Source organism: Chanodichthys erythropterus, chromosome 1, assembly GCF_024489055.1.
Source record: "Chanodichthys erythropterus isolate Z2021 chromosome 1, ASM2448905v1, whole genome shotgun sequence".
Lineage (NCBI taxonomy): Eukaryota > Metazoa > Chordata > Actinopteri > Cypriniformes > Xenocyprididae > Chanodichthys > Chanodichthys erythropterus.
The window spans coordinates 17,564,227-17,587,113 of record NC_090221.1 but is presented as its reverse complement, the minus strand read 5'-3'; the positions used below and the strand labels follow the sequence as shown (position 1 = coordinate 17,587,113).

Here is a 22,887-nt window from a genome sequence, read left to right as displayed (position 1 = left end):
ACAGTAGTTCAGTACATTGGAAAGTAGTTAAAAACATCCATTCCATCCAGCCTTCCAAAAGTAAATGACTGACCCTCATTTTCCAGTCGACAGTGGCTGTCTTTGTCTGGGTCAGTAGCTTGGCTGTGTTGTTGCGGTGGGCCGATCACATTACAGGTCTGTTGAGCACTGAGGAACCAACAGGTAGACCTGGAACGCCTTCATGGCAGGGCGAAATTAAACCCGTTGGGTCATCTTCTGTTGAAAGAGGCAGTCAAGGAGGTTCTCACCCCCACCCTGCTCCTCAAACCCCCAAAGAGGCATTTATAGACAGGGATGCTGTGGGACCTGCCCCAGGGTCCAGTCTGAATGAATACAGCGATCATTGTGGCAGTAACGCGATTCCTGCCTCCATTAGTCTATGGAGACATTCTTCAGTGCACTGAACCAACCAGTTATAAAGCCTATTTTCACCATGATGCCAAAGTGAGCTCAGAGCAGTTTTTAAAGGAAGAAATGAAAGAATGAAATGCAAGAGGAATATGTATTGGTGAAAATGTATATGTGTAGTACACAGTTTGACAGTGCGGAAAATACTTTAACTTTTTTGATACTGTCTATCTGTACTTGTTGTCACTTATTGTCGGTATGCATATATATACAGTGGTGTGAATAAGTGTTTGCCCCCTTCCTGATTTTTAATTTTTTTGCATGTTTGTCACACTTTAATGTTTCAGATCATCAAACAAATTTAAATATTAATCAAAAATAACACAAGTAAACACAACATGCAGTTTTTAATTGAAGGTTTTTATTATGAAGGGAAAAAATCCAAATCCATATGGCCATGTGTGAAAAAGTGCTTGACCCCTAAACCTAATAACTGGTTGGGCCACCTTTAGCAGCAACAACTGCAATCAAGTGTTTGCGATAACTTGCAATGAGTCTGTTACAGCGCTGTGGACGAATTTTGGCCCACTCATCTTTGCAGAATTGTTGTAATTCAGCCACATTGGAGGGTTTTCGAGCATGAACTACCTTTTTAAGGTCATGCCACAGCATCTCAATAGGATTGAGGTCAGAACATTGACTAGGCCACTCCAAAGTCTTCATTTTGTTTTTCTTCAGCCATTCAGAGGTGGACTTGCTAGTGTTTGTTTTGTTGTTTGTTTGTTTGTTTGTTTTATAGAGCACAATTAAAACAACACCAGGTTGACCAATGTGCTGTACAATAATAACTAGTAAAAAGGAGACCAACAGCACAAGAAGAAAAAGGAGAAATAAATAAACAAATAAAACAAACATCATAGGCAAGAAACACACTTTGTTCACTCAATGTGTTGAACCAAATGCCAACTCAACTGTGTTTTGGATCATTGTCCTGCTGCAGAACCCAAGTTTGCTTGGTAGACAGCAGAATTCATGGTTCCATTTATCACAGCAAGTCTTCCAGGTCCTGAAGCAGCAAAACAGCCCCAGACAATCACACTACCATCACCGTATTTTACTGTTGGTATGTTCTTTTTCTGAAATGTTGTGTTACTTTTACATCAGACGTAATGGGACACACACTTTCCAAAAAGTTCAACTTTTGCCTCGTCAGTCCACAGAGTATTTTCCCAAAAGTTTTGGGGATCATCAAGATGTTTTCTGGCAAAACTGAGACAAGCCTTCATGTTCTTTTTGCTCAGCAGCATTTTTCGTCTTAGAACTCTGTCATGCAGGCCATTTTTGCCCAGTCTCTTTCTTATGGTGGAGTCATGAACACTGACCTTAACTGAGGCAAGTGAGGCCTGCAGTTCTTTGGATGTTGTTGTGGGGTCTTTTGTGACCTCTTGGATGAGTCGTCGCTGCGCTCTTGGGGTAATTTTAGTCGGCTAGTATCCACATTTGTGGATAATGGATCTCGCTGTGGTTCGCTGGAGTCCCAAAGCTTTAGAAATGGCTTTATAACCTTTTCCAAACCGATAGATCTCAATTACTTTCTTTCTCACTTGTTCCTGAATTTCTTTGGATCTCAACATGATGTGTAGCTTTTGAGGATCTTTTGGTCTACTTCACTTTGTCAGGCAGGTCCTATTTAAGTGATTTCTTGACTTGTCAACTTGACTTGTCTAAAATGTAAACAAGCTCTTTGCTGTTGCACTTACTATAGTATACTATTACTTACTATATGAAACGTTTTTTTGCTGTGATTTTTTTTATGGGTGCTTTGGTGTACATAAATGTATGAATTATATGAAATATTTGGTTATTTGGTGTCCTTTTTTGGAAAGATATCTACATTTACCTTAAAAAAAGCTGAAAAATACAGTTTTGTGAGAATCACACTTCAATCTGATGGTTTACCTTGCTGGATATAGGCAATGATAGCAAAATGGATGTGTTAAACAAGATAAATGGTGTATGCCTAATTTTACGATAAGTGTGCGATTAATCACGATTTTAAAAAAATTATCTATAAATTAATAGATAAATAAAATATAATATAATATAACATAATATAATATATATATGTGTTTATATATATATATATATATATATATATATATATATATATATATATATATATATATATATATCACGTGTTCATTAGAAAGCTTTTTTTTTTTTTTTTTTTACCAGAAATTTAGATCCAAAGTTGCTTGTTAAAAAACAGTCTTATCTTTGCTGGTTCATATTAGGTTCCCTGCAGAGTTTTAGGCCATCTCAATGCCCTCTGTGTGGAATGCATTTCGCCATCTTCAAAGCCTCTTTGTTCATTGCCTGCTATGTTTTCCCTGACCTTACGGAGCAGAGCAGATAGCAGCTTACCAACACACAGTGAAGACAGAGAGAGGAGGACAAGGGGAATAAGGGGGTGAGAAAGAGGAAAACAATGATGCTTTGTAGCCAGCCAACCATTTTGATTCTCTATCAGTCTGTGGTCTGGTTCTTGCCCTGAGACCATTCTGCCCCTGTCTGCATATAAAGCACAACATTTCATCACATGTGAGTGATTTTACATATTAACATTTGGCCAGTTTATTTGCTCTATTTCAGATTTTAAACTAATTAAATATGAATCTCATTGAAAATGAATGACTTCCTGTCACTTTGACGCTCTCGCCGCCGGCGGTGTGAACACACAGTCAGATCAACTCATTCTTCCATAACACTGGCAAAGTTTTTCACCCAACAAACACACTTTGTTACTCATTAAGCAACACTAAAAACTAATATTTTCTTTTGTACAATTTCTTTAAAAAACAAGAATTACACTGTACTGTTTAGAATTCACTGCAGTTTATGTAACATGGTCCATGTTTAAATTACAGTACAAAATTATTTATGCCCCTTTTGTATAGAAATATAATGAAACTGATAGTCTAACTGATGTAGTCTAAATTGATGATAGTCTAATTGATGTAGAGTTAGAGTTTTGGCTGTGTTTGTGTCTAAGTGAGAAAAGTATTTATGTAATTTGATGATTTAATCATTCAATGCATTTTATGCCAAAGTAATGATAAATGATCCACATTTTTGCCCATATAGACTGCTGTTGTGCTCACAGTGTGAAGAGTTTTGTATCCTGCGGGAGTATGTTGAAGCACTGATACTCTTCATATATAGCAGCACCCACAGATTCATCTTTGTATGGTTACAATTACATTTATGCACAAAACCAACAGAGTGATTCACACATTTTGATGCAACATCACAAAAAGCCTTCCTGTTTGCGCTATTGTTGCATATCAATCATGTTGTCAATCATGGCTTTTGTCCCAGCCTGCAGTGAAAGCGTAGCATGATAGAAGACAGTGCTGCCAATGTTCAGCAGCTCCCACAGTAGCCATGAGCGCACTAAAAGAAGGCAGCCCACTTAGGATGTGTTAATCATGAATAGGTACTAATACAGGGCTGTTTTTTCCTTGAAGTGTCTCTCAGTCTAATTAATGAGAGCTCACAGTCACCCTGGTTTGTTTGAAGTGCTTTGCCAACTGTGTCAGATGAAGGTTCCTCTGGATTTATTCACCAAGTTGCATAACAAAAGAGCTGTCTTCCTGTATAGACCTGCAGCCGTATGATGTTGCCTCTCAGTTCTCAATAAAACTATGCAAGAGTAAGATAACATTCCCAAAGCGAGGCAATTAAAGTATGCTACCAGAAGAGCCCAGCTGTGAGGAATGTGCATCTTGTAATTGTGCGGTAGTGCTGCCCCCTACTGACACTCCAGAGAGTAGCTTTTGGTTATCTTACCGTCATGGCCATAAACAACCATACGTATTGAGATGAACATGTTCTATTACATATGGTCCCATTTTTGCTTTTCTGGTCTGATTTAGTTTGTGTTGTTTTAATCATCAGGGCAGGGGTCCTCTGTGCATATGCAGCCAATCAGAACCTGAGTTCTCAGCTGAAGAGCATGAGAAGGCTGGTGAAGAGTAACCTAAGAGACCTGCACACCTTCGCCAATCAGACACCTGCAGTGAGTAATACAACCATAACCAACATACACTATTATACTGTTATAGATAGATAGACAGAGAGATGGATGGATGGATGGATGGATGGATGGATGGATGGATGGATGGATGGATGGATGGATGGATGGATGGATGGATGGATGGATGGTTGGCTAAATTGATGATGGATGGATGGATGGATGGATGGATGGCTAAATTGATGGATGGATGGATGGATGGATGGATGGATGGATGGATGGATGGATGAATGGATGGCTAAATTGATGATGGATGGATGGATGGCTAAATTGATGATGGATGGATGGATGGATGGATGGATGGATGGATGGATGGATGGATGGATGGATGGATGGATGGATGGATGGATCGCTAAATTGTGAATGGATGGATGGATGGATGGATGGATAGCGAAATTGATGATGGATGGATGGATGGATGGATGGATGGATGGATGGATGGATGGATGGATGGATTGACAGCTATATTGATGATGGATGATGGATGAATGGATAGCTAAATTGATGGATGGATGGATAGTTAAATTAATGATGATGGATGGCTAAACTGATGATGGATGGATGGATGGATGGATGGATGGGTGGATAGCTAAATGGATGATTGATTGATGGAGAATGATGGATAGTTAGATGGATGGATGGATGGATGGATGGATAGCTAAATTGAGGATGGATGGATGGATGGATGGATGGATGGATGGATGGATGGATGGATGGATGGATGGATGATGGATGGATGGATGAATGGATAGCTAAATTGATGGATGAATGGATGGATAGTTAAATTGATGATGATGGATAGCGAGCTATATTGCTGATGGATGGATGGATGGCTAAATTGATGATTGATGGATGGATTGATGGATAGCTAAATTGATGGATGAATGGATGGATAGTTAAATTGATGATGATGGATAGCGAGCTATATTAATAATAATAATAATAATCCTTACATTTATATAGCGCTTTTCTGGGCACTCAAAGTGCTTTACATATTGAAGGGGGAATCTCCTCAACCACCACCAATGTGCAGCATCCACCTGGATGATGCGACGGCAGCCATATTGCGCCAGTACGCCCACCACACACCAGCTTATTGGTAGAGAGGAGACAGAGTGAGGAAGCCAATCAGTGTATAGGGATGATTAAGAGGCCATGATGGACAGAGGCCAATGGGCAAGTTTGGCCAGGATGTCGGGGTTACACCCCTACTCTTTTCGAAGGACATCCTGGGATTTTTAATGACCACAGAGAGTCAGGACCTCGGTTTAACGTCTCATCCGAAGGACGGTGCTTTTTGTCAGTATAGTGTCCCCATCACTATACTGGGGTGTTAGGACCCACACAGACCACAGGGTGAGCACCCCCTGCTGGCCTCACTAACACCTCTTCCAGCAGCAACCTAGTTTTCCCAGGAGGTCTCCCATCCAGGTACTAACCAGGCTCAGCCCTGCTTAGCTTCAGTGGGCAACCAGTCTTGGGCTACAGGGTGATATGGCTGCTTGCTGGCTGGATGGATGGCTGGCTGGATGGATGGATGGATGGATGGATGGATGGATGGATGGATGGATGGATGGATGGATGGATGGATGGATGGATGGATGGATGGATGGATGGATGGATGGATGGATGGATGGATGGCTAAATTGATGATTGATGGATGGATGGATGGATGGATGGATGGATGGATGGATGGATAGCCTAATTGATGATGAAGATGGATGGATGGATGGATGGATGGATGGATAGATAAATTGATGATGAAGATGGATGGATGGATGGATGGATAGATAAATTGATGATGATGGATGGATGGATGGATGGATGGATAGCTAAATTGATGATGATGGATGGATGGATGGATGGATGGATGGATGGATAGCTAAATTGATGATTGATGGATGGATGGATGGATGGATGGATGGATGGATGGATAGCTAAATTGATGATGGATGGATGGATGGATGGATGGATGGATGGATGGATGGATGGATGGATGGATGGATGGATGGATGGATGGATGGATAGCCAAATTGATGATGGTTGGATGGATAAATTGATGATGGATGGATAGATGGAAGTCAACTGGACAGTTTAGAGATCATTATATGAACATTTTTGACTGCATAATGCTGCAGTTGACCAAAAGTATCCGTTTTAGTAGATGTTTTAGTATTGGCAAGTGCAGCTAAATATATTGCTGTGTCATCTCTTCCTCAGCAAATTGATTACCTGATCTCTCAGTATGGCACCGTGAAGCAGCATGTGCTGTATGACCTGGAGAGTAAGTATGCTACAGGTCCTCTTTAGTGGAATAGAAGGTGTTCCTGATGTGAGGACTGATGTTGTGGTCTTCAGATGTAGGTCTGCTCTTGGGTGGAAGGATACATGAGGAGTTGGGAAAAGATGTGCAGCCCGCCCTCGACACGGCTCTCAGCATGACTGGAAGTACGTCACTCACCTTTGTTTTTAATTTCTTTCTTTCCTTGCTTTCACCTTTTCTGGGAAAACTGTTTATCGTAATATATCATATATCACATGAGAATATAATGATGATATACAATACGTTGGTTTTGGTAGTGTCTTATTTCACTGTTTTGTCTTTGATTTGTCAGTCAAAGTGGAGAAAGCCATTAAAGGTAAAACAGTAATAAACCCTGACTGGTCCTTCCCGTGACCTTCTATCTGTAACAAAGTTGTAATTGACTCCTTTTTCTTTCCCAACAAAACCTTGCAGTTATTTTCCCATGTGTATTGTTGTATCCTTCTTTGGTGGAACCCATCTTGTGTATTAAGGTTGTGAAATACGTTGAAAGATACAAAAAACGACAATATCATCTACCCTCAATGGATAATATTTATTATAGCATAATTAAATCAAAGAATTATCTGTGCCTTGGTTAATGCGAGCAGTCTCTGTTTTTGAATGTTCATTTGTGTTTGTTTGCTCATTTGTTCCCTCTCTTAGCAATGCGAGACACTAAGGATGCTCTAGAGAATGTGAGTTTGACCTTGGAGACTTTGCAGGAAGGAACAGCCAAACTGCAGGCTAACCTCAGCCTGGTGCGCAACAGCCTTAGCAACGTCCTTACCGATCCTCTCTACAAAGATGCATGCCCGTCTGAGATTTGTCGCAACATACTTAGCACCCTTCCCAGGCTAGAAATTGCAGCCAACTACTCATCGGTATGAAAATGATTTCTCATCTTTTCTTCCAACATACTGTAGAAAATAAGCAGAAAACTGAAATGCATGGCTGTTTTGTTTTTTGTTTTTTAGTTGCCTGATGTGACCAAACAGTTAGACAAAGTGAATGAAGTTCTGAAGACGGATCTCGGCCAGATTGTGGAAAAGGTGCTTTTTCCAAATTTCACATGATGTTTTTTGCATATATTCAGTACAGAAAGTATTTAATTTCAGAGTAGAATAGGATATTAAACAAGAGACAAAAATTGTTTTATAATGTTAGAAAAGATATTGCTTGCAAAAAAAGGCTGTCCATTTTAACTTTAAGAAATGTTTCTTGAGCACCAAATCAGCATATAAGAATGATTTCTGAAGGATCATGTGACACTGAAGACTGGAGTGCTGAGGTTTAAATTCAGCTTTGCATCACAGGAATGAAGTACAAAATTACAAACACATTTTTTAATTGCTTACAGCAAGACTAGGAAAGTATATAAAAATAAATAAGGGCAGTTTTGATTTCCTGTTGGTTTTGAATGATCTGCTTTGCTTACTCTGACCTTTTCATCTGTGTCTTACAGGGGTTTACATCATTCAATGACACTCCCACCATGGTAACAGATCAAACCCGAAATATCGTTGAAGGTGAGTTCAGAGATGATATGCAGATTAGATTTCAGATATTAGATTATCTCCTTTCAGTAATTTGTAAAATTATTTGTATACTTTTCTAAACTTAAAGGCCTTTGTGGTGAAAATCCAGTTTTTAATGTGTGTGCAAATTCATAAGTCAACATCATTGCTGAGTATTTTCTCCTTAAAACTGCAGTGATTTAAAGAAGTGATTCAAAAACGCGGTTTGAAATCGCTGGTGTTTCTGACGTCACAAACTACCTTGTAACCAATCACGTCTTTAGCATATCATGACCATAGACTGTAAAAAAAGATGGACGATGCGACGCCACTTCCTTCCATTGTATTGAACTGAAGCCCAAATGGGCAGATGAATGGACGCTGACACGTTACGCAATACGTCAAAAAAAAAAAAACGTTTGGAGCCTGGGCATGCGCAGAAGGATTCGTCAGTGGAGCCCGGAGGCGGAGTCGCGGTATCAAACTTCTGCCCAGACGGCTGCGTCATCATTGATGTATTTTAAATAGGCTATATAAATTATACACAATTTAAAATTCTACCTATAAAATAATAGGCTATTCTGTTTTTAGAGCAATAATATTTTTGAAACAGCAAATTCATTAGATAAAATCAATATAATATGCCACTAGAAACAACTCTAAATCGTCAGAAATGGTCCTGCCATTTTAAATCAAATTCAACTAACATTACAGGAGATCGATTGCTGTAATTAGAGTAGGCTATCATTATATCAGTATATAGAGTAGGCTATCACAGTTTTGTCCTGCTAATTATTATTTTATACCCATAAAAATAATAAGTAACTGCCAGATAATGATCACCTGCTTTTTCCTGACATGGTTAACATTAGGTGTGTTATCTTAACTAATAACATTTATTATTTAGCTTATAGCGCCCATATTTAATATTACAGAAAAAAGTTCAGTGATCCGTCAGATCCTGTAGGTCGGTTAGTACAGTTTAATTCTGAACAACTCATTTTGTTGGTGTTAAATAACAAAGAAATCGAAAATTAATAGTTAGTTATACATCTTCAATCTCCCCTCGAAGCTCCGACAGTCCTCAGACAAGCTGTCAATCAACTTTGAATCATGACGACACGCCCCGTTTTTATAGCATCAAATTGCTAGCTAAAATCTAAATCATCACAAAAACGAACAATTGAATATATATCAGCGTGATAACAACTACCTTAAATGACCAAAACCTTCTTTCAGAAAGTTTTATTTGAAGCAGAATTTATTTTTAAGTTTTCACCAAGCGGCAACCTCCCCCTTTCTCTCGTGAAGCCAATACGGAAGTAACTTAAACTGCGATTCATCGACTGGCCGCTAGGGACAGGCTCCAAAAGAGAGCAGAATCTCATAGAGTCCTATGTTAAATTGGCCAAGTTTATAGCAGAAAAAAACATGTTTACAAGTTGGTTCAAATTGTGGTTTTGGTCTATACTGCTAATTTTGCCCTTCATGACAACTCTGAGGGGGGTGAATTTTTTTATAACTTATCCGTTTAAATTATATTAAGCCTTAAAGTTCTGCATAATTAAGGGCGTGGTCACTTGAGTGACAGGTAGATTGCTGCTGTCTGTGAGCCGTCATGTTACCTCAGCTGCCGCTGAATTTGGCATCTCAGCCGTTTTTGTGCTTTTTTTCTCGATTATTTTATACAATTATAAAATATGGCTTGCTGCATAATATTCGAGACTGATGTGTGTCTGTGTGCATGCATGGGGAAGAGACACAGAACACACGTTGTTGGATCGTGGCATTGGCTGAAAGTTTTGATTGCGAGATTAACTACAATGACAATACCAGGAGGATATACAACTCTGACAGCACTGCTTGGATATTATAACTAAAACTGCTGCACTATTTTGAAAAAAAATATACTTTGGACACAGGCTCATTTGTTTGTTAGATACAATCGCTGCTCAGATTGCATCCTTTCTTGAAGAACGATGACAGAGAGCAGATCATTCAGAAGAAATGTGAAATGTTTTTTTTTTTTTTTTGCAATGGACATTTATATTTTACTCAAGTGCCACAGATTGGATTCATCTCGCGATCTCTATTATAAAGGTATGAAGTCCCATTTGATGTTCCATGTTGTTATTTGCACACCCAACACAAATTACTGGTGTTGGAGCATCTATATCTTAAAAAAAAACACCGTAAATTGACAGTAAACCTTTAGAACTTTCTGATGTTAAAACTTATCTTTATTAATAATTTAGCTCCTTTGCTTGCTAACATGGTCACGTCGAGCTAGGCGGGCGTGGTTTCAGCAACAAATCACATCAGCTTAAACCACCTCCCCGCCTCTTTGCCCATTTTCAGTTATCCGGGAGTGACGTTCGGTGACGCGCAGCTAAGATGGCCGCGGCCTCATTTTCGCTTCAAAACTGCTGTTCAGAACTCTATGGGTGATGTCACGGACGCTACGTCCATATTTTTTTACAGTCTATGGTTTTCACTGAAGTCTCCTTCGACTGCATTGAGAGGGCGGGGTTTATGACCTGTACTGCATCCAGCCTCCAGGGTGCGATCAAAGAGCCCGCAGCTTCACTTTTCAGGACATATGAGACACACCCGATCATGACCAAGAGAAGCCAGGTTATCCCAGTATATTTTTCTGTTGATTTGAAAAATCGTGTAGATTTAGTAATATAATGGGTTTATGATATATATTACAATGTTATGATGAACTATAAGCCTTCCTCCACTGACGTTCTGAGTTGTTCAAACTAGCATTTCTAAGGATACTGATATTTAGAAGACAGCTGACTCGCAAACGGAACACATTATTAGCAGCTCTTTGATAACGTAGTCAAGCAAAAGGCTAATCATATTAATAACATTTATGTGTCCGTCGTTGTAAAAAGCAATACCGTTGTGCAGCGTTTACCTCAGTAAGTTGACCAAGTGGATCTCTGAGCTTGTGCGAGTGAGTGGAGGTGGGGCTAATTAGCATATTCATTGATCCGCGTATACTAAATGAAGCAAGGGTGTAGAGTTACATTCAAGCTATCTTTTTTAAAGAAATTAATACTTTTATTCTGCAAGTGTAACAAAGGCCCCTAGTGAGAGCTGTGCAGGTAAACCTCACTCCCCTGATCTTAAGAGGTGCACTAGCGACTGATGCTGGTGACTTCTGTCTTTTAGAGGCGTTGTTAGCTCCCATGCCGTAGACGTTTGTGTCCCAGTCAGAATGAGGCGAGTATTTTAGGATATATGAATATATAAAACATGTAAATTGTAATAATTGTAATAATTTACTGTATTTTTGATCAAATAAAAGACAACTTGGTGAGACTTCTTTTAAAACCTGACCCAAAACATTTTAACAATAGTTAAATCTACAATAGTAAAGTAGAAAATTGTATTAATGTTGGCAAATTGAAACTTATTGTAAAATGTTACCATTTAAACATTACTAACAGTGAAAAAATGAATAATTTAATTGATTTAATGAACACAATGACTTGTATTACAAATAATATGTACCTAGATAATATTTAGCATATGTTCATTCATTGTAAAGCCTGAGGACGATGGGCTTCACCAGCTAAACATCTTCTGAAGTTTTGTTCCTTGCTACCGTGACCTTTGGTTTGCTCACCCAGGCACAGACAATAAAACGTAATTTTTTGAAAATAGCATAGAATATGAAAAGCACTTGGGAAATAAAAATAATGAAATCACTAAATACACTGTTGTGTCTGTTTGTTCTCCTGTAGGGTTAAAGGTTCTGCTGAACGACATTGGGTCTAACATCACCACTTTCACCAGACTCTTCCCGATTCACAGCTCTCTGACCAACTTCACCAAAATGATTACTCACACACACTCACAGATCGAGGACATCTACCCACAGATCGATCAGATGGATTTCTACAGGTACTTCCGAGGACTCGACTAAACAAAAACCAGTCGCAAACTCTCCCGTTTTTGTTTTCAAGGCAAAAAGTCTTCCATGTGACCTTGATGTTGTTTTTGTCTTCAGGTGGATCTGTTGTATTACCCTGTGCTGTATGGTTGTGCTTATCCTCGCATTCAATTTTCTGGGTTTGCTGTGTGGTATTCTGGGATACGACAGGCATGCTTCTCCAACCACACGCGGTTGTGTCTCTAACACAGGAGGCAACCTGCTCATGGCGTGAGTTTTAGTGTTATATCAGTCTTTAAACCCATCAAATGCATGCGGTATAAAACAGCTTTGACTGCACTCATTCACACGCTCTTCCTGTGTCTCTCAGTGGTGTGGGCTTCAGCTTCATGTTCTCTTGGGTGCTCATGGGAGTGATAACAGCTCTGTTCTTGGCGGGGGGGAATCTAGAGAAGCTTGTGTGTGAACCCTTCCAAACCCGACAGCTGTTCAAGGTGAGAAAAAAACAACACAGCATCTTGCAGTACAGTTGATACATGATGAAGGTGTGAAACCACAGTGAAAATCTGTTTTCATTTAAAACCAGGAAATAATAAAAAAAGAAAGCTTTAGGATTTTAAAACATTTAAGTTATGATGCAAGGTTATTAAGGATTACTCGAGATTTTGCTAAATGTCAAAATAATAAATATAAGGAAAAGTCTCATTTAGTGTGATCGTGTTGTGTGTAGGTGTTAGATACGCCCAACCTGGTCAACTCTGCTTGGAGAAACTTTATACCAGGATACCTGTACAATGACCCTGAGATGGACCTTACAGCATATTCTATCTACAGGTAACATTCTCATGTATATCTAATAAAACTGAACAATTGTATTACTCTATAACAATTCTTTTAATGTGCTGTTAAGTGCCGTAGGGATTTTTATTTCAAAATATGCTTCATATGTTGAACGCAACATAACAGACCACATGTATATACGTAACTGTCCAAAAATTATTTGTACAAATGTATACATTTTAGTGCATTATAAACTAAATATTAAATCAAATGGTATATGCAAACAAATGATGCTTGACATTTTCCCAGAGCTTACTTTTCTGAGCCATTTTACAATAGAGTTGTCTTTGTTAATAGTCCAGCAGATGGCAGCAGAGAAGAGATCTGAAATGAAAGTCTGATCATAATAAAATAAAGTTTGAATGCTTTTCCTTTTTCTCTTTTTTCTCAGTAATTGTAAGGACAATAGAGGGATTTACTCAGCTCTTCATCTGGATAAGATCTTCAACATCTCATCCTTCTTTAACACCAGTGTTGTGAGTGGATCAAAGGCTTAGCTTACGTCTACACACAAATCACAACTAAATTTACACTAACATTCAAAGTCTCACTCTGAGATCAGTGATGTTACTGTTTACACCAGATGGCATTATGAAGAGGGTATATTGAAATGTTTATTGAGCAAGATGCAAGCTTCCCAATTCATTTTGAGTTTTGAACTGATTGCTATCTAACAAATTTGGTTGTTACTCACCCTCATGTCGTTCCACACCTGTAAGACCTTAGTTCATCTTTAGGGCACAAATTAAGATATTTTTGATAAAATCCAACAGGTATATCCATAGACAGCAATATAATCACCACTTTCAAGGTCCAGAAAGGTACTAAAGACACGTGAACAGCATCTGCCAATACTGTGCTTACTGCATCAACTGCGTAAGGATGACAGGGAAGAGAAGAGATTGTTGAATAAAGTCATTATTTTTGTTTTGCTTTGTGCACAAAAAGTATTCTTGTTACTTCATGAAATTAAGGTTGAACCACTGCAGTCACGTAGACTTTAACAATGTTTTTAGTACCTTTCTGGAGTCATACACCTCTCGAATTTCATCCAAAATATCTTAATTTGTGTTCTGAAGATGAATGAAGGTCTTACGGGTGTGGAACGACATGAGGGTGAGTAATTAATGACAGAATTTGTATTTTTTGGGTGAACTAACCCTTTAAGTTGACTGTGAGTTCTTGCATAGATAATGTTTTAGATCCTGTAGCCACTTCTGTAAACATTTTTTTTTTTTGTTGCATGCTCATTATTCTTTTTAAAAAAGCAGATATTAGATTTTCTTAACTGTGCATCATTGCTTTAAGAGTCATTTTTGAGTCAGTCTTATTTTTCTCTGAAGCAGATGATACTTGTTTTTCTTTTTCTTCTGATTTTACACCAACTTGAGGTATAATTCTTGTGAAATGCAATTTTACTAGAACTCTGATGTGGTGTGGTTAGTCAAAAAAGAACAGGAAGTTTTTCCAATCCAGTGTTAGTTGTTTTTCTCTCGACTGGCAGAATATCTCAAAACATTTCATGCATAACTATTTGAAACATTTATATACAGCATCTATAAATCCCTTCATTTCAGCAGATTTTTGTTTTTTAGTTAAAATCCTTCAACCCAACATACTTGATCCATTGTCACATAGAATCCAAAAATCTGAGACCACATTGTATGGAACATTTTAGGCTTTTATAAAATAAAGAAAATCTTGTGAACTGCATTATACATAGGGACAGATGTTTTTACTTCGCAAATCAATAATGTATAATAATAATAATAATAATGTAAATACATAAATTAGTAAAAAAAAAATTATTGTAGTATTATTATTATTATTATTATTGTAACTTTACAATAAGGTTAATGCATTAACAAATTTTAACTAACAATGATTAATTCATTTGTTACAGTTTTTATTAATCTTTGTTAATGTTAGTTAATAAAATTGCAATTGTTCATTGTTAGTTCATGTTAGCTCAGGTCCATTACATAATATTAACTGATACAGCTTTTGATTTTAACGAATTAGTAAATGCTGAAATTAACATCATCTTAAAGGTGCCGTAGAAGGAGTTTTCAAAAGATGTAATATAAGTCTAAGGTGTCCCCTGAATGTGTCTGTGAAGTTTCAGCTCAAAATACCCCATAGATTTTTTTTTATTAATTTTGACTGCCTATTTTGGGGCATCATTAAAGGATTAGTCCACTTTTAAATAAACTTTTCCTGATAATTTACTCACCCCCATGTCATCCAAGATGTCCATGTCTTTCTTTCTTCAGTCGAAAAGAAATTAAAGTTTGTGATGAAAACATTCCAGGATTTTTCTCCTTATAGTGGACTTCAATGGGCACCAAACAGTTGAAGGTCAAAATTAGTTTCACTGGAGCTTCAAATTGTTCTACATGATCCCAAATGAGAAATAAGGGTCTTATCTAGTGAAACCATCACTCATTTTCTAAAAAAAAAAATTAAAAATTATATAAGTTTTAATCATAAATGCTTATCTTGAACTAGCTCTCATCTTCTTCTCTATTTGAATTCCGGCAGTGTAGACACTGCTAAGTGTATTACTGCCCTCCACAGGTCAAAGTTTGAACTAATTGTTATATACTATTGAACTAGCATATTGCATATAAAAATTAGTTCAAAACTTTGACCTGTGGAGGGCAGTAATATACTTAGCAGTGTCTACACTGCCAGAATTCTAATAGAGGAGAAGAAGATGAGAGCTAGTTCAAGATGAGCATTTATGGCTAAAACTTATATAATTTTTTTTTTTTTTTTTTAGAAAATGAGCGATGGTTTCACTAGATAAGACCCTTATTTCCCATCTGGGATCTTGTAGAACAATTTGAAGCTGCAGTGAAACTAATTTTGACCTTCAACTGTTTGGTGCCCATTGAAGTCCACTATAAGGAGAAAAATCCTGGAATGTTTTCATCAAAAACCTTAATTTCTTTTCGACTGAAGAAAGAAAGACATGGACATCTTTGATGACATGGGGGTGAGTAAATTATCAGGAAAAGTTTATTTAAAAGTGAACTAATCCTTTAACTATGCGCAGATTCAGGCTGCAGCCCCTTTAAATTCTCGTGCTCCCTGCCCCCGAGCTCATGACTGCCTTAAATAACATAAACACAGTTCACACAGCTAATATAACCCTTTCCAAAGTGTTCTTCATGCAGCATGTCTAATCGCGTAAGTACTGTGTTTATTTGGATGTTTACATTTGATTCTGAATGAGTTTGAGGCTGTGCTCTGTGGCTAAAGCTAACATTACACACTGTTGGAGAGATTTATAAAGAATGAAGTTGTGTTTATGAATTATACAGACTGCAAGTGTTTAAGAAATTAAAATAACGACAGCTCTTGTCTCAGTGAATACAGTAAGAAACAATGTTAACTTTAACCACATTTAACAGTACATTAGCAACATGCTAACGAAACATTTAGAAAGACAATTTACAAATATCACTAAAAATATCATGTTATCATGGATCATGTCAGTTATTATTGCTCCATCTGACATTTTTCGCTATTGTTCTTGCTTGCTTACCTAGTCTGATGATTCAGCTGTGCACATCCAGACGTTAATACTGGCTGCCCTTGTCTAATGCCTTGATCATGAGCTGGCATATTCAAATATTGGGGGTGTACATATTAATGATCCCGACTGTTACGTAACAGTCGGTGTTGAGATTTGCCTGTTCTTCGGAGGTCTTTTAAACAAATGAGATTTACATAATAAGAGAGGAAACAATGGTGTTTGAGACTCACTGTATGTCATTTCCTCTTGTTATTCAACTATGCCAAGGTAAATTCAATTTTTCATTCTACTGCACCTTTAATAAATGCTATAGAAGATTTTTTTCATTGTTAGTTCATGCAGTTAACTACTGCAGTTAATAACTAATGTTAACAAATAGAACCTTATTGCAAAGTGTTACCAGTATTATTTAATAGTGCTCTCCGACTTTGTGGTCCCACTGGTTAGACTGTTAGTTCTAGAATATCTCCTAATGACAATCTATACACATTTCCTAGACTCATGTCAGAATCATAAACAGAGGCTCTTTTCTTTCTGCAGTACTCCAAGGATGTGTCGAAGAAGTTTGAAGGGATGAAGGTGGACCTGCGTGGCATCATTCTTCTGGAGTCTGAAGGCAAACAGAATCTCATCAGCTTTACTGAAACTGGCATTAATGAGATTGACTTTGCTGCCTATTTGGAGGAGGTACATAACATACATAAACTCACATACACATTTTGATTGAAACGTTTGCTCCACATTCTTTGGTGCATGTACAGTCCTGTGGCTTCTCATGTGTTTCTGTTTATCTTCCAGGTTAATAAAGGAGTGACTCGCATTAATCTAGCTGATTTCGCCAATCAACTCGATGCTCAAGCTGATCAGTTGGTAAGATTTATTTTTGGTTCAATTAAAATAATATTTTAAAAAATTATTCCATATTTTTTTGGTATTATATGAAATTCATTCTCATGCTAGTAGTACCTATATGAATGTTTCAAGGGCTAATAACCGTTTCTTTCTTTTGCAGTCTAAAGGGACCTTGCAGACTTCATTAAAGGGACACGCTAATACTATAAGGCAGATCCACATCCAGCAAGTCATCCCGCTGGAGCAGTCCATGGTAATCTATTCCTGTCTCAGAGATGCTCGTTTGATTCATTACCTCCTTATTCATGAATGGTTCTATTGAATCCGTTCCATTCTGTAAGTGGGATTGATTGCAAATGAAAAATATCTGAATAATGTTCATATTGCTGTTCGGACCTCTCTGATTTTCAACGATCTCTTTCAATTTTCCTTAACACATTCAACTTGATTTATGGCTTCCAAGAAATATGTGAAAGCAAGGGTAAGCCTGTATCTACCAGTAATGGCTACAAGTTGTTTGCTCCTTTTTGTATCTACTTTGTTTTTTCTGTGATGGCATCATGAAAAAAACAGCATGTTTTTAGAGTAACTTCATCCTGTCTTGGTCCTATTGATTTTTTTATTTGCAAATGTGGTATGTCACAATATTGCACATTTTTTTTGAATATTTACTGAATCATAAACTGGTCAAAGGGGTGAAGTGTGGAATTTCTGTCCCTCTAGTGGCATCAAACAGAATTGCAGAAAATGCTCAAACAACCCTTACTGTTGTCTGCAGACCACTGGTTAAATCATTGTTGCTTCAGTGTCACAGTTTTTAAACATTTCAGAGAAATCAACCCACAAATGAAAGATTTTAACATAAAAATCATATAATGCACCAATGCTGAAATGCAGGGCTTTTATTTTCTAATCCATACTACATAATTTACCAGTTAGATGGGATCTTATGTAAAATATAAAACTCATCAATTGATGACCTTTCTCTTGTATCCCAAATATATCATATAGTCCAACTGTTTTGTGTCACATTTCTTATTTATTGTGATATAATGTGCATGAAATGCATGTAATGCAACTGTCAGGTTGCATGGACCTTTTATCACCCTGCTGATTCCCTCGAACTTTCAGTTTGTTTCCATAATGGTCATTTACAGTACTTTTTCACCATTTTAGATTACATAATTTGGACATGATTGATGTTTTCTGTATGTTGATTCTCTTCCTTATTAAAGAGCACACTTAATCAGAGCATCAGACTTCTGGAGAGGACGTCCTCAGACCTGCCTGTAAGTTGCTCATCTTAAAGGAACACTCCACTTTTTTTGAAAATAGGCTCATTGTCTAACTCTCCTAGAGTTAAACAGTTGAGTTTTACCGTTTTCGAATCCATTCAGCCGATCTCCGGTTCTGGCGGTACCACTTTTAGCATAGCTTAGCATAGTTCATTGAATCTGATTAGACCGTTAGCATCGCGCTTAAAAATGACCTAAGAGTTTTGATATTTTTCCTATTTAAAACTTGACTCTTCTGTAGTTAAATCGTGTACTAAGATCAACGGAAAATAAAAAGTGGTGATAATTTATAGGCTGATATGGCTAGGAACTATACTCTCATTCAGGCGTAATAATCAAGGAACTTTGCTGCCCTATCATGGCTGGCTGCAGCAGTGCAATGATATTACGCAGCGTCTCTCACAAACGTCTCCATGGTTGCAAGGCACGTTCCCTGTGCAAGCAGGGGCTCACGGGCGCTGTGTAATATCATTGCACTGCTGCAGCCATGGAACGGCAGCGAAGTTCCTTGATTATTACGCCTGAATGAGAGTATAGTTCCTAGCCATATCAGCCTAGAAAATCGCAACTTTTCATTTTCTGTCGGTCTTAGTACATGATTTAACTACAGAAGAGTCAAGTTTTAAATAGGAAAAATATCAAAACTCTTTGGTCAACTTTAAGCACGATGCTAACGGTCTAATCAGATTCAATGAACTATGATAAAAGTGGTACCGCCAGACCCGGAGATCGGCTGAATGGATTCGAAAACGGTAAAACTCAACTGTTTAACTCTAGGGGAGTTGGAAAATGAGCCTATTTTCAAAAAAAGTGGAGTGTTCCTTTAAAACTACCACTGGTTTAAAAATATCATCACAGATGCATTTCAGAACATGCTTTCTGATTATCTGTAAATGTGTTGGTTTTTAGCTCCGAGTTAGAGATGTACTAGAAGCCGTTGATGCCGCCCAGTTCCTAATTTCCCACAATGCAACATTTGTGATCAATCAGGTAATGTGTGTGGGAGAAAAACGTGTATGAATGATCGGTGTATGTATGGTCGTATTGTACTGATGATTAATCCTTAAACAGGAAACCGAGAAATACAAGCAGACTATCATTGGCTATTTCAAGCAGTACATGGACTGGATCAGAACGTCTGTGAGTAACATAACTGTTTTATGTACCTGAAGTAGTATTAATGTTAGAGTTGTGACAATGGGTTAGTTATTCTGCATTATTGTAGAGTTAAAATCCCTTTGTTTTGCTGCCTTATTGTAGTTGGCCTTGGAGGTCGCTCCCTGTAAACCGTTCAGCAACATTGTGGACACTGCCGAGATCCTGGGCTGCAGTTTCCTGCTGGATTCAATGGTGAGATTTTTAATTAAACAAATAATAAATAAAGTGCAGCTACAGCTAGTAACGTTACTTAATCAATTTGATAGATGATAGATTACTATTAAGCAGCACAACTGTTTTCAACATTGATAATAATAAGAAATGTTTCTTGAGCACCAAATCAACATATTAGAATGATTTCTGAAGGATCATGTGACACTGACTGGAGTAATGATGCTGAAAATTCAGCTTTGCCTTCACAGGAATATATTACATTTTAAAATATATTAAAATAGAAACCAGTTATTTTAAATTGTAATAATATTTGGTGTAAGAGATGGAGGGTTGATAGTGTTGCTGCTGGCAGTTAAGTGTGTTGAACACACATTCAGGGTGGGTTTATTTCCATGTGTGTGGTCAAAGCCCGTGGGTAACCATGAGGAAGGAAGGAAGGAAGGAAGGAAGGAAGGAAGGAAGGAAGGAAGGAAGGAAGGAAGGAAGGAAGTGGCAGGTTTTCTGAAATTATCTGAAATTAATGGCGTGTGTGGATGTGTGTGTGGGATTTGGAAAGGGGTCAAGGTGTTTGACCCCATCACAAGACTCCATGTACAAATAGGGCCCCGTGGGTTCTGAACGTCACTGCATATGTTACATTTTATGATAAGGATCAGCTAAAAGATGAGCCAGATTTTGCTCACTTTTGGGTACAAATTTGTCCTCAAAATATGGTTAAGTAGGTTCACAGACACACACAAGTTTGTACAACATTACTAGTAAAGGCAGGAAGTATTCAGGCCGCTAACTACCTATAGTAATTAGCAGCCAGTTACTCTTTCCAGACACCCAGAGACTGACCCCAGTATAATTCTCTGACTGCAGCACGAAGAACATGAAGTGTTTAACCTTAGACATGATGGCTAGTGGCCAGTAGGGTGTTTTTTTACTCATATTTGTAGACAATGCATCCATTTGACTACTTATTTGTATATAGTTAAACTTTTATCGACATTTTGTTGCATGGCTGGACACATTGCATCAGATCCCCTGCTTTGATGAAATATGAATGTCCCTTGATATAGAAAACTTCCCATGCTGGAAATCCACTTTCTATGTTTTTGATAAATCTACTTTCCAGAACAAATAAGCACATGGGGAGTATGTTGATCAAACATGTCATTTATGGTTAAGGGGAGTGCAGTTTTTGGGTGTCTTTAAGTAATCTCGTGTTTATTTGTTGCAGAACACATTCTGGTTTGGACTGGGCTGCTCCACGCTGTTTCTGCTCCCTAGCATTATCCTGTCCGTCAAGCTTGCCAAGTTCTACCGCAGAATGGACACAGAGGATGTCTATGACGAGTAAGTATCCCAAATATAGCAAGTTTGTGATTGCTATTTAGTACCCCACTGATTACAGTTCTATAAACAAAGTTATTACCGTTTGTATATTGATTTTCTTTACCCAAAGTGCAATTGTTCAGTCAGATGAGAGTTCTAACTGTTGTATAATGAATAATATGCATTAATATATGAAAGTGCAAATTCTTTTCTTCTCTTTTGCCACAGAGTAGTTAGTAAAATTTTCTCTCTCTCTCTCTCTGTGCTCTTTTCTGTTTCTTTTCTCTGTTCTTTCCAGTTCCTCTGTCTCAGGGACTTGGCATTTCACGTTATGATAACCATTCTTACTATTTCCATCTTTCTTCATTCTTCGTCTTTCTGTCCAGCACTTTGCACTTTATAAGAACTACCTGTATATATTGTACAAACAGTGTTTGTTTTAACATTTTTCGAGCATTCATACGTTTACAGTCAAAAATATTTGCGATTGACAAGTCACCAAGTGTCTTGACCAGAAACGTCCATTTTGACATCCCTGCGATGTCTCTGTACCCCACTACAGTGCATCTCTGTAACATTTTTGCTTGTCTTGTATCTTTTTAGCATTGAAACAATTCCCATGAAAACGTAAGCTGTTTCCCCCTTATATTTTGCTGTCCACTTTACCGCTAAAATTACATCCCTTTGCTGTTTTGTACATAAAACTTTCTGCTTAATGGTGCTGGTCTTAGCTCTAAGCCTTGGAATGCTTCTCCGGTGAAGGGCGCTGTTTGTGTTTGTGTGTTATCTTTGAAACTCCCTTGTTTATCATGAAGGGCTGTTAAAACAGAAACCTTAAAGAGCACACTTCAAAACTATTGCTGTACATTTTACAAGATACCTTTGCAATTTATATCGATTCATACTCTATACTGCACAACCTTGCGTGTACATTTTTCAAGAACGTTTTAAAATGAAGCTTGTTTATAGTCAGTTGCATGCCATTTCTCTCATGTCACATCATGTTTTGTTTGATTTTTATCTATGAAATGTTTTATTTCAGTATGGAAATTGGTAATAATGGTTATTATAATGAACATTTAGAAGGTATCCAAAACCCTGTAATGGCAAGGTAATCAGAACCATATTCCCGTACACCTTGCGTGTGTTACGCTAATAAATTGCATGCACTGGGGGAACAGATCGATTGAGGTGATAGTGACGTGTCAGAGGTCTGATGCATGCACGGTTTGAAGTCGCCCTTTGCACAAACATGCACCTAGGAGTTGGATTTTTAAGTTTTCTCATTGTTACACTAGTGTTTGCATGCTGGCTAACTCAGTAGCAGTAATGTAGAGTTTGTGTTTTGCATTATATTTGAATTTATATTAACACATGCATGAGATATTGCAGAATGTATTGATTGGCTGAATTTGTGCATTTCTTCACACAGTCTTCTTGCATGTGACTCTCACTCGGCTGCTATGGCTGTGAATGGTCTTTTTCTCTAACGCATCACTAATGGCATGTGTTTCAGCAA

The 22,887-nt window shown here is 37.7% G+C and overlaps 1 protein-coding gene across 4 annotated transcripts in view; it reads left to right on the top strand.

Moving 5' to 3' along the window:
- Window positions 1–22,887, top strand: part of prom1a (prominin 1a) — an 87,220-nt gene that overhangs the window by 56,515 nt on the left and 7,818 nt on the right. For 3 of the 4 annotated variants that reach the window (XM_067388866.1, XM_067388865.1, XM_067388868.1), the window contains 20 exons: window positions 4,327–4,447; window positions 6,683–6,746; window positions 6,821–6,910; window positions 7,431–7,648; window positions 7,742–7,816; window positions 8,230–8,293; window positions 12,040–12,199; window positions 12,306–12,458; window positions 12,559–12,682; window positions 12,919–13,022; window positions 13,420–13,504; window positions 17,110–17,256; window positions 17,368–17,439; window positions 17,582–17,674; window positions 18,657–18,710; window positions 19,626–19,706; window positions 19,788–19,856; window positions 19,977–20,066; window positions 21,274–21,389; window positions 21,972–21,995. In XM_067388866.1, coding sequence (XP_067244967.1) covers window positions 4,327–4,447; window positions 6,683–6,746; window positions 6,821–6,910; window positions 7,431–7,648; window positions 7,742–7,816; window positions 8,230–8,293; window positions 12,040–12,199; window positions 12,306–12,458; window positions 12,559–12,682; window positions 12,919–13,022; window positions 13,420–13,504; window positions 17,110–17,256; window positions 17,368–17,439; window positions 17,582–17,674; window positions 18,657–18,710; window positions 19,626–19,706; window positions 19,788–19,856; window positions 19,977–20,066; window positions 21,274–21,389; window positions 21,972–21,995 — 2,004 coding nt within the window. Of the gene's footprint in view, window positions 1–4,326; window positions 4,448–6,682; window positions 6,747–6,820; window positions 6,911–7,430; window positions 7,649–7,741; window positions 7,817–8,229; window positions 8,294–12,039; window positions 12,200–12,305; window positions 12,459–12,558; window positions 12,683–12,918; window positions 13,023–13,419; window positions 13,505–17,109; window positions 17,257–17,367; window positions 17,440–17,581; window positions 17,675–18,656; window positions 18,711–19,625; window positions 19,707–19,787; window positions 19,857–19,976; window positions 20,067–21,273; window positions 21,390–21,666; window positions 22,542–22,887 lie in introns of those variants that run through there. The other variant, XM_067388867.1, reaches the window with a different exon arrangement.